At 44.0% G+C, this 12043-nt stretch overlaps 1 protein-coding gene across 2 annotated transcripts in view; it reads right to left on the bottom strand.

Annotated features, from left to right (window-relative positions):
- dmpk (DM1 protein kinase) overlaps positions 1–7476 on the bottom strand; it is a 33785-nt gene extending 26309 nt beyond the window's left edge. Inside the window, exon 1 of one of the 2 annotated variants that reach the window (XM_066704006.1) lies at positions 6316–7476. In XM_066704006.1, the coding sequence (XP_066560103.1) occupies positions 6316–6469 (154 nt within the window). In that variant the 5' untranslated portion in view covers positions 6470–7476. The remainder of the gene's footprint in view (positions 1–6315) is intronic. The other variant, XM_066704007.1, reaches the window with a different exon arrangement.
- Between the last annotated feature and the right edge of the window lie 4567 nt (positions 7477–12043).

Here is a 12043-nt window from a genome sequence, read left to right as displayed (position 1 = left end):
GCACCGCTAGACACAACAGTATCATTCTGTGTACACGATCGCAGTCCTGGGAGGGCAATAGAGATTTGGCCTTGTGGATCATGCGCACCACTCTGGGGTCCCTCTGCACAATCCGCTTTATTTCATTACCCGGGAGCTGGAGGCCTCCCATGCTGGCTCTGTCTGGTAAAATGGGGTATTGTTCTCACAAGGTCTGCATGTGACACAGGCCAGTCTTGTGTGCCCTTTAACAACCAGACCAAATAAAAAACAACAGAAAGTTAACTCTATACTGCCTGTTCCTTTCATTGGGACTCATCTGCACTGCTAGTGCCCTGTCATGGGACCCATCTGCCCTATGAGAATTACACAGTGCCCGTCTCTCCACTCCACAGTACCTCCTGTCCATCTGAACTTCCCCTGTTTAAGAGTATTGGCTGCATGCCTTTTTTATGATGACTTGCTCACTGTATTAGGACCAAGGGATTAACACATTCCCTGTTGTGAATCTTACAAGGCAGAGTAATCCTAATAGCCTGAAATACTGACCCACAAGTACCCTTAAACAGGACAATATAGTTGGTAAGTCAAGGCACCATTTTAAACAGGCATCCAAATATGGGGAAAAGGCACAATTCACTAGTCTGTGCATCTCCCTTCGGTCTGGATGTTACCGTGCAGGAGCCATGTTTGGGAGTTCCCCCTTGCAGAGAGTAGGCGCTCTACAATGAGATTAGTTTGCTCATGGTGTTTTCGACTTAATACCACTCCTGCCTCTGCAGTCGAGTAGAAACAAGTCACAAGTATGTTGCCTGCCTTGTTCATTTGTTGCGTTCGTTGCCCATCTAGGAGCTTATCGGATTTGTGTAGTTCCTCAATAGAGCACACCTCATTGTTTTTTTTGTTCTCCTTTTCTTGCAGTTCTGGCTTTTTTGCTGTTTGTTCCCATCTTTATTTCTGTTACTCAACGGTTACACGCCCGCAGAAATTAGCTTTGGTAGAAGAAATGTCCTGCTGTCGATTACCAGGAATCTTTTTGTGATGACAGGTTTTACATGCCAGACTCCACACACACCCCTACAGGCAAAAACAGTAAGAAAAAACAGGAAATGGAGTGGGGGAAGACTATATGTCTTGCACGTTCCTCTGCATCCCATTGGTTGGGGATCTGAGTGCTGAAGCCTGTGAGGCCTGTCAGCCAGCCCTCTCCTGGAGTTTTTCAACTGGGGTGTGTGGAAGTGCTTTGAGTGCTGAAGAGACCTGTTTTGTCTTGACAGTACACAGACCCTCTCCCCGCTGGGGGTTCGAATTGCCGAAAGATAAACCTCTTTAATGAAGCAGGGGCTGCAGCCAAACTTTAGGCTGCTACTGTGCACCAGCCCCCCGAGAGAAATCTGGAGGAGTTGCCTATGGCAGTCCATAATTTGGCTGAGGATCCACTGATCTTCTGTGGCAAGATCCACTCATTCATCTTTATATTTAAGTTTTTGTTTGGCAATGCCTGCTTTTTATTGGTGCTGCTCCTTTTTATGGGGGGTTTCAGCAGCTCTCCTAAAAACTGCTGCACAGAAAGAGCCAGTCTCCGTGATACACAGAGTGCCCAAGACACCCCTACTAAATAGACTTCAGAGCACTCTGCCTTTGTTCTTTGCTTTTTTTGCCAGTTTATTTACAATCAGATATTTTTCCCCTTCACACCCCCTGCCCTGTTCAGAATGAACAATTGTCATTCACATTCATATTGCCAACCCTAAACCCAACCCTTGCAGCACCCAGCCAACTGTGGGCTGCCTCCAGGGCACTCCCACCAATCCTGTGGGCAATGCCTAAATTTGCCCCAGTGGTCTACTGGCCACAAGGGAACATCCTGCACTCTTGAACCTGAGTGGTAGTGTTACCCTGAGTGCTTACTAAAGAGGGAATAGAGATTTAACATGCAATAGTGGGCAGCGAGGGAGTGAGAAATGCAACATTATTATTTGTATTTATTATTATTATTACAATTCTTATCAGACACCCTTATTATGGGTGACTTACAATTGTTAGAATATATCACATTACATACAATTTTACATACAATTACCCATTTATACAGCTGGGTATTTACTGGAACAATCTAGGTAAAGTATCTTGCTCATTGGTACAACAGCAGTGTCCCTCACTTGGGATTTAACCCACGAACCTTCACTCCAGAGTCCAGAGCCCTAACCACTATTGCACTTTGCTGCAGTGTGAGACACATGCAGGGGAGACGCAGAAGAATCTAAAAAAATTGATTTGGCTAGTGCTCAGTACTGGCCAGTGCCATGGGACTCTCCTGCCACGCACAGGCCCTTCAGTCCTATTGCCTGCTGTCTCTCTCTGCTCACAGTCCGCTTGCAGGTAACAGAAGGACTTTTTGTCTTTCCCTAGACACCAGAATGGAAACATTTACACTGAGGTATAAATGGTCAACCTTTGACAGCTGCCTGCTCAGGACTCTGCCAGGAGTGCCCACTGCTCTCTCAACACGGCCGCAGTGTTAGAGTGCACCGCCAGCTCCCTCTTAAGACTCCCACATCACTAGCTCTTTCCTCTCTGATCAATTACTTCTCCTCAGACCTACTGTGACCTACGGAGATGAGAGCTTTCTAGCTCCAGACAGTAAAATGTGCTAAAAGGTCTACCAAGGTGTATTTAATCTTAAATCTGCAATATTAATGTATGGTTTGACATACTGTATCGTATTCTGCAGCTTTTATTAGTTAATAGGTCGTGTGAAGGGGTGTCTTTTATTGTATAGGAGATGTCATCTCCTGCAGCTTGGGCGAGAGGACAACAAAGAAACACTGAGCAGTTCCTGCTCCATAAACTGTGCAAAATGATATCTCTTATAATAACACTATATTGTATAATACATGTAACTTGTAAGTCATCCTGGATAAGGGTGTCTGCCAATAATTTATTAATAATAGTAATGAGACCCACTTAACAAAAATAAGGATTCTCCCCATCGAAACAAGATCCAAGATCCGCTGACCTACAGTAGCTGTTTTGTGTTGTGTTTTCATTCTGCTTAAATGTAATGACACTTTTAAAAACAAATGTACATCCTGTGAAACTTTCACCACCAGCATTTAAGTGTCATTGGTCACTGAATGATTTTTAAATACTGATTGTTCTACGCACAAGATTACATTTATACACCAGATAAGAGGAATAGGATTTTTTGGAAATGCTGTGAGTGGCTGGTTTCTCATATGTGATTCATAATAATGATTATAAATTTTAAAAGTGATTGACTTCTCATGCAGTTGCTGCTTGTATGTAATTACCCCTCAGTGGACATGACAGGCTGTGTTTCTCAATTATTGAACAGAACACATCCTGTCAGAAAAACACAGAAGCAGCCTTTTATTAATGAAAGGCAGATGTTTTTAATGCGAATCGATCAACTTCAAGATAATTTTCTGGAGATGCCTGTCAAAGATGCTTGTCACTGTCATGATTGTGCTGCTCACACCACAGAAAGAAGGCAGTAATGTCTGTGACTGTTTATATAGCGGAAAATAAAACCGTGAGCAAATTCCAACAGTTGCAGATGGGATGCCACAGCTCTCTCTCTGTGTAAAAGCAGTACATTTGTGGGTAATTTGTATTTCTTAGCGTGTGAGGGATGAGTACAGAAACGGACGCCTTAAAGAAAAATAAATACATTTTAAAAATAAAAGTGGTACTGGATCCCTGTGCAGCATGCTCCATGGGAATAGCATTTTTATCTATTCCCGGCACAGAGCGTCACACATCCCTTTCTCAGCCACTGGCTGGATATCCCTTGTAGATATGCCCTTTAATTCTTGAAGAGTGAAACATGCTCCGGTATTAACATACTGTCACAGACGAAAATACTCTGCCTGGACTCGCATGGATACAGAATGGTGTTCGCTTTCCTGATATTTGTGTCGTCTGTCTCGCTAGTCCCCCCCCAACCCACCCCCCAGCTTGTCTTTGAAGGCAACCTCTATCCGCCCAACATGAATGGGCTTCTGGAAGAACTCCCATTGTAAACAAATTGCTAAATAAATTAGGATAGGCAATTATGTTCCACACCGCTCTCACACTGTACATCCCATTCAGGTCACATCCTACTGCCGCATTCCACAGGCAGAATGTGTAACACACACACACAATACACTGTGCTTCCATTTATTTGTCTTACTGCCGACTAGTTTCATGTGGAATGGTGCCTACTAGGAATCAGTAATTTCAAACAATATAGGTCTTTGTTTACATTGGGGTGTAGTATTCTTCATGGGCTTTGCAATGATTAGTTTTAAAGTCACTTTCTATTAAATCAGTTCTATGTGTTTGCGGGGCTCTTTCCCCTGACTGACATACTGAGTAGAGAGACCACAGGATTACAACCACACAAGATTGTACTAAACTATCAGGAGAAGTGACAGAAACTGAGCATAATCCTGTAGAACAATACCAAACAAAGACTGCAGGGCCTGGTGACAGTGTAGCACAGAAACGCACACTTACCCTTACTTAATTGCTCCCTCCTAATTAGGTACTCGATACTGCTTTTTTTTTTTTGTAAGTGCTTCTATACGATCGGTAATTTTGCTGACTTAGACCCCACTGCACACAAGTATTGCACTCTACTATGTACTGCTTTAGTTTACTTTAAGTAGGACTTCTACTGTGTACTGACTGAATTACACTAACTCTATTATTTAATGTCTTCTGAAAATAATTTGTTGTGACTAGTGTGATCTACTCAGAAATGATTAATGATAATATCAACACCCTTGGCACTGAGCAGTTTATTCCACATTTACAGGTAGAACATACTACAAGTAAAGTGTGGGCACTTTCAGCAGGTAAAATATAATCCAACTAAACTACATTGCAAGTAACCTGTGTGGTAAAGTTAGTGTTACAATGCACTGTGCAATCCTGCAGATGGGCAATTTGAGTTTTAATATCACATGCCTGTCTTTTCCTTCAGGCATGTGTTTTTTCTATGTTCTCTCTGTTGCTGTTCCAGATCAGCTTCCTATTGCCATCACATTTCCATAAGTCATTATGAAAATACCTCCAAGCCTTATATATATTATGATATAATTGGATGTAAAACATATTGAAGAAATAAGGAGTACTAATCAAATCGCAAAGGGAGTATAAGCGAGTTATTGACTTTAATTTGAACTAAAGCAAACAGAAAAGCAAACTCCAAAACAGAGGAAGTGTGATCCACACTGCTCCAGTATGCATTTCCAAAAAGGCAGGATGTGACACTTAGATCCTCCTGTACACTTCCTGTGAAAAGCAATTACTTTTTGTGAGCACCTTTTTTGTTGGTTAATTAGTTTGGGAGTCAAGAACTCTTTAAGAGTGGTACAGAGTGGTACAAGATAGCATAGGTCAAATCATGTCATAAAGATATCTATTAACAGGCTTCCATATAATAAAGCAATTGTACAGTACATCCTTATCAGTGTCCCTGAGAATTCATTTCTTGACGATTCGTTCTTAACATGTTTTGTAAGCCTACCACACGCCACACAATTTTCCCAGATTGTCTTGGATGATACTGTGGATTGGTGAATGCAATTTCCTGAAGTCGGTCTACCATCTCTCACAGTTGCCCCTAGAAAAGCACGTCACTTTCCAGGGTCCTGCTGGCAACAAGTCGCTTCCATTACAGCGAGTGACATCACACAGACAGACATATGGACTGACAGAATCTTATACCCCTACTGCTTGACCAGTGGTCTTCACAATTTGAGCAGTACAAATATATATATATATATTTTTTTAATATTGAAGTATTTTTAGTATTGAAGATATCAGGGTCATAATCATCACTTCTACTGCTTATTCCAGACTTGGGTTCTAATATGTTGTCTGTGTGTGCTCTTCTAGGCAAATTTTAACACTGCGTTCACTCCTATTCATCCACTCAATTCAATCAACGCGCCTGTTCGTAATCCCGTCAGCCCACTTCTGAACTGTCACCCTCAAGGGGGTGAACACAATCTTAAAGCTGTTCAGAAATGCATCTAAAGCTATGTCTCATTTGCTCTCACAATAGTTTTAAAAACCCTGCTCTCTTGAGTGGGACGTTATCTTTTATCTTTTCCTGCTCTGTGCATACAGTTCTCTCCCTTCATTAAACACCCCTCGCCCACCTCACCCTTTGTTCCTCTTTGCAGCACTGGTCTCTTACTGCCCATTTCAATGCCTGTTCCAGACTGGGCAGTATAAGGAGAGAGGACAGTGTGACGCTCTTGGTCGTTTTACAAGTCCTTCATTAGCTCTTTAAATCCAACTGAAGTACTTTGCACTCACCCCATTGCAGGAAACCCACGACGTACTTCTCTCTTGACAGGGGGGACACCCGAAATTCCTCATACACCCCCACCAGCAGATCCAGGAGCGTCTGCAGCCCTACTGGGCCAGGCACCTGCAGCGGCCCCTCCCTGGGTCTGGAGCCCCCGGACATGGCAGTGGGCTCAGTGGCCAGAGAGCCCCATTTCTCAGGGAGCTGTGCCGCCCCTCCCTAGGCAGCCGCAAGAGGAAGCCCAGGAACTTTGCAGCCCCACCACTCCCCTTTCTGGTGTTCCTCTCTCTTCACTCTGCCCTGTTCCTCAAAATGAGTCCTGTACAGGCCCTCTCTTTCTATTTTCCTCCCTTTCTCTCTGTATCATTTACCGAGTTTTCTCTGTTTTGTTCCCCCCCCCCCCCCTCTCTCTCTGTTTCTAGAACTCCTGTCAAACCTCCTGCACTCTCAGTTCAAACTTCAGGCCTTTTTTGGTGCTTCTCTTTTCCTCTCACTCTGTTGTGACTTCTATTGCTGCTCTCCACTAACCTGCTCGCTCACTCTCTCTCTCTCTCTCTCTCTCTCTCTCTCTCTCTCTCTCTCTCTCTCTCTCTCTCTCTCTCTCTCTCTCTCTCTCTCAGCTGCTACAAGACCTGGTGCTACTGTCTCACTTTTCCTGTTCTGTCAGGGATTTTCAGTATCCCTCTTTCTCTGTCTTTTTTTCCTGTCCTGCCCCACTGTCTGTCTCTCTCTGTCCTGCCCCTCTCTCTCTATCTGTTTTTCCTTTTCCTGTCCTACAATCTGTCTCTTTCTCTGATCATCTTCCCTTAAACAATTGGACACCCTCTCTCTGTATCCCTGTGCTCACACTGTTCTCCCTCTGTATTTAAAACTACATATTTCTCCCTTTATATCCTTCCCCTCTCAGTTCAAGCCCAGTCGTTTCCAGTCCCTTTTTCAGTTTTATTCCTGCTTCCCTTACTCCACCCTCTCTCTCTTGCACTCTCTCTCTCTCTGTTCCTATTTTTATTGCAAACTGCCTCTCTCTCTCTCGCTCTCTCATTACTCAGTATGTGTTCCTGTCTTCCACTCTTCCACTGGCTTCATCTGTCTCTATCTCTCTTTCAACTGACTGCCTCGGTCTTCCTTTCTCTCCTTTCATTCTGCCTCTTTCGATGTGCACAGCCGAGTGATTCTTAGTGACCTGCACACTCACTCTCTCTCCCAACTTTTTTTTTTCTTTCCCTTGTTTTTCCTTTCACAGTATTCCCGCCCCCCATTCTTGTCCTCTGTTTATAAATATTCCTCAGCTCTGGCCTCCTTCCCTCCCTCTCTTTCTCTCTCCTAGTTCTCTACCCTTCTGCTCGCTCTTTCTTTCTCTCTAGAACAATATTACATTACAAAACAGTATTCAATTAACTTGTGTCTACCTATCCACTGTATACAGTCTTAACAACCTAGCTCTCTATCCCCTCTCTTTTTCCAGGACTGCATTGTGAGTCATAGGGAGCAGGCTTTTTGACTTTTTGTGTCTTTGCGTCAGTTTGACCCATTCAGATAGTTCAGGGAGTCAGTGGTTTCAACAGCCTTTGCAGAAAGAAGTACCTCCAATCCTCAAGCATCAATTTCCTTGATTTTTGTATTAACCTGTGTCCACCTCAGGATGTCCTGAGATTGTTTTTTGAGCAGCTGGGCAGTGGCACAGGGGCACAAACTGGGTGACTTTAACCCAGTCAAGGAGGACTGTATATTTGTATTGCCTCCTTTTTGGAATTGCCCAATGTGTACCTCCCTGAACAGATGAATACAAACAACCAAAACAAATGCCCAGCCATGTGGACACCTGGTGCACACATTGGGAGTTTATTCTCTACACTTTCTTGTTTTCCCTCTCCTCTCTCTTGCTCTGCAAGTTCTGTTCTTCCCAGGCAGAACAGCTGATGTAGGAATGTTTTAAAAAGGAAGCGTTGGCTTTCTTGGTGCCAGCAGTGAATACCATGAAGGTTAACTCTTAGCACACTGTTCTAATATGGGCGGGTCTGTGGGATACACCACATACGCTGCCTGCCTGTGGTCTGGCCAGCACTCACTGAATCTTTCAGCCACACCTTACTGTAGCAATGCAGTGTTGGCCCAAGGCAGCAACCACAAGTGGAGCCACTGCAAGCCAGATTGAGGCTGGGATTCTTCAACCCACTTCCACAATCGGACCCTTTTGTAATTAAGAACAGTGGCCAGTTCTGTGAAACACCTTAGTTTATTGTTCCCCACTTGAAGTCTTTCTTTAGTTTAAGGGGGGCTGCAAAGAGTATCTTACCATACTGGATTAGCTCGATTAGCTCGTAAGGAAAAAGCTGCCATAATTAAAGTTATTCAATACCTAAGGCCCGCACTACTTTATCTCTATTTCACAGCTTCAATAATTGTATTGTTTGTTTAGAGTCACCTCAGTTATTTTTGTATGATTATTATTGTTATTATGTGTTAATTTTCTGTATTTTCATCCCTTCCCCCCCCTGGGAGCTGACCCAATAAGGAATAGTCTCTCCGCCCAGCGCCACAGCTCCCTCTTCTTCCAGGAAGGATGAGACAATCTTGCATCCTCCCAAAAGCCCATTATGAATTCCATCTGCTACTTTTTGTCCCTCCCCCTGCCCCGCTATTCCACCAATCTCAGGGTTTGAAAAAGATAACAATCTCTGAACCACATCAAGTCACAAATGTCTGCTAAGTGTCTAAAGATGCGAGGATTCCCCAGCCGGCCCTGTACCCACCCTTCTCTGGTGTCGCTCAGGCCAATGGTGGGATGCTGGCAATAGCAGAGCTGTGACTGCAGACAAACTCAATCCAGAAAATAGGAAGCACCCGCCAGAGTCTTTTACTGAATGTCTTTGTTCCATTCGTTCCCCACTGCTTTTGGAATGGGACAACCACCAACAAGCCCACGACCCTGTCAGAGGCAGTGCGATATGCTACAACAACACACCATACCCCGAGCTAACTCCCCAGAAAGATAAAGATGACTTGATTGTGCTTAGGTGTTGGCACACTTTTTTCTCTTAAAATCCAGACCACTCTCCAGCATACACTGACGTAACTTCTCCGGCGGTCCTGCCCCCGCCTCGCTCACATACTCCTGCCCCTTCCCTCTTTCTCCCCCCCTGCCCAGCTCAGGCCTGTGAGAATGCACTGTTGTGTGACTTCTAACAACAAGCCAGTGTACCGTAACAGCCAGGTTGGAGGGAACCGGTACAGGCTGCCACCACCGCCTTGCACCAGAACTCACTGACCCTCTACAGCAGCTGAAGCAGCAGTGCGACACGCGTGCAACAGAGAAGAGTTTGTGGAGCTGAATGACATGCGGCCAGGCCCAGAAAACAGCCCTTCAGCGTTCAATAACTGAAGCCTCTAACTCGGCAGCTCTTCCCTGATCTTCTGTATTGACTTCCATGCTTTGGGCAACACCCTTAAACTCCACAAACAGTGTAAGATAAATGCAAGTTGCCCCTGGTCCATCTCTTGCAACCGACTGTCCTCTTAGATACTTAAATACACTGGCTGGTCAATGAATTAGGACTGGCACGCACTGATGGGCTGACATTGTTTCTTCCAGGCCACCTATCACACTGTTTTCATAAAGTGCCTTCTGTGTTCTTGGGATGGCTGGAATGTGTGTTTTGACCTTTTTGTATGTGTGTGTTTATGTATTTATTAATGGTATTAGCCTAGCGCAGGAAAGGTTATAAAATCGAAGAAGGCAATTGACCTGTGTTGATCATATGGTTGGCACTAGCTACATTCAATCACGAATCTATTGCATAGCATCACAGGAAGCCGAAATCAGCAGCATGGCCGCTGGTTTGTTCCAGGCTTCTGCAACTCTTTTTATGTGCAGACATGCCTCTTGTTTTCAGTCTGAAATACTCCTGAGTTCTAATTCCACAATTGTCCTTGTTCTCATTGTTGAACTCGACACGCAGGTTGTCATTACTTGATTGAAGTCTCTTCATGATCTCCCCCTTCAAGACTTAAGAGAAGACTCAATTGATCGTTCTGTGTATGACATTCCAGTCAGACCAGGAATTATGGGTAGCTCTTTCATCTCTACTTCTTTTTGTATTTGATCTTGTCAAATGAGGTCTTCCAAGTGTATTGTGTAATAGTAGGGGCTGTCTGGCAAAATATTACTGTTACAAACTCAGGAAAAACAACTGAGGGAAATTGAGAAGACTAGAATATGATTGATTTATTATCATCATTATCTCTTCTTTATCTCTGGCAATGTCCGTAATGATACGGCTGCTGACCTGGAAGCATTGGTTACCTAAAGCCCTATGGTGCCCTCTTGTGTTTACAAATTGGATTGTTTCATTTATTTGTTATTTTCACTTAAAGGTGAACTGTGCCTCCAAGAAAAAACTGCTTAAAATAAACAATTGTGACAACTACAAGGCTTAGAATATTGTATACTGTATACAACAACAAATAGATAATATATATGTGTGTGAGTCAGTCAGTCAGTCAGTCAACAGTGATTGTTTGCACAGGATCTAACCAAAATGATGCTATCAGCACTGGATCTGTACACAAAGCTTCTTGTGCACCAGAATAGATCTAATTTGTCAAGCAGAAGAATTGCAGCCCTGAGGAATACGTCGATGAGAAAATAAAAAATTGGCTTCACACGACATTGATTGAATTGATGTGTTGTGGTTCACTGCATTCAGAGGTCAGTGTCTTGCTTCTTATTGCTAGGAACTAGCTTGTTCTCTGCACAGTTAAGCTGTAATCTTAAGACGTCAAATGTGCTACAATCATCCTGCTCTGTATTAACTGGGATATTTCATCAGTGTTTTTTTTTAGAACGTATACTTGTTTTCATGCGTTATTATTATTTTGGTGTTAGGGCAGGGGTGTCAGACTCCAGTCCTGGGGGGGCTGCAGTGTCTGCTGGGTTTTGTTCCAGCCCAGCTCTCAGCTCCTTAATTGGTCTAATTAAACAATTAAATTGATTAATTGAACACTTCTCTTCAGACTCTGAAATGTTTTGTGGGTTCAGTGTTTTGAGTCAGACACATTGTATCGGCAAAAAAAAAAAAATAGTGTTAGATAAACCTACGTGAGTAATTAAGTAATTGGGAGCTCCTGTTGGAACAAAAACCAGCAGACACTGCATCCCCCCCAGTACTGGAGTCTGACACCCCTGTGTTAGGCTGTTTCAGTGTTATCCCAGTGTGAACTGACGTTTTGCAGTTTTATCCACGTTTTGCTATTTTATCATAAGAAAATTCTAGTTTCGTCCGGGTTGCAGTAAGGGTCCTTTGTAAATTTGGCCTCGGTCTACAGGCCGCATAGCTGCTGGTAAGTTAAATCACACGCTGCTCCCTGCTCCCTGTCAGCAGCAAGCAAATGCATGATGACAGCAGCTCCACTGCAGCTCCTGTGACTGACCGCAGCCCAGAGCGGGCCGCTGACCAGACCCAAACATTACTCGGAGATAAAAGCATCTGAAGCCCATCAAGACGATGGGTGGAATGAAACGATTGGGCCCAGTGTGATCCAGTCTGGTGTGCACACACAGCTTGCTCATACAGAACACCCTTCTCTACTCACAGGTCACGCTACAGGGCTGCAGCACCTGGGAGGGCACAGGAATCCATACATGCCTGTTTTCATGTGAGAGGGGAGGTATGTAACTACAGCACTGGCATTACTGAGATTAACAGGAACTGAGCTACGCAGAAGGGACCCAGGACT

This window comes from Amia ocellicauda, chromosome 5 (assembly GCF_036373705.1).
Source record: "Amia ocellicauda isolate fAmiCal2 chromosome 5, fAmiCal2.hap1, whole genome shotgun sequence".
NCBI classification, from domain to species: domain Eukaryota; kingdom Metazoa; phylum Chordata; class Actinopteri; order Amiiformes; family Amiidae; genus Amia; species Amia ocellicauda.
Note: the sequence above shows the minus strand (reverse complement) of the source record. Positions and strands in the feature narration are given on the sequence as shown.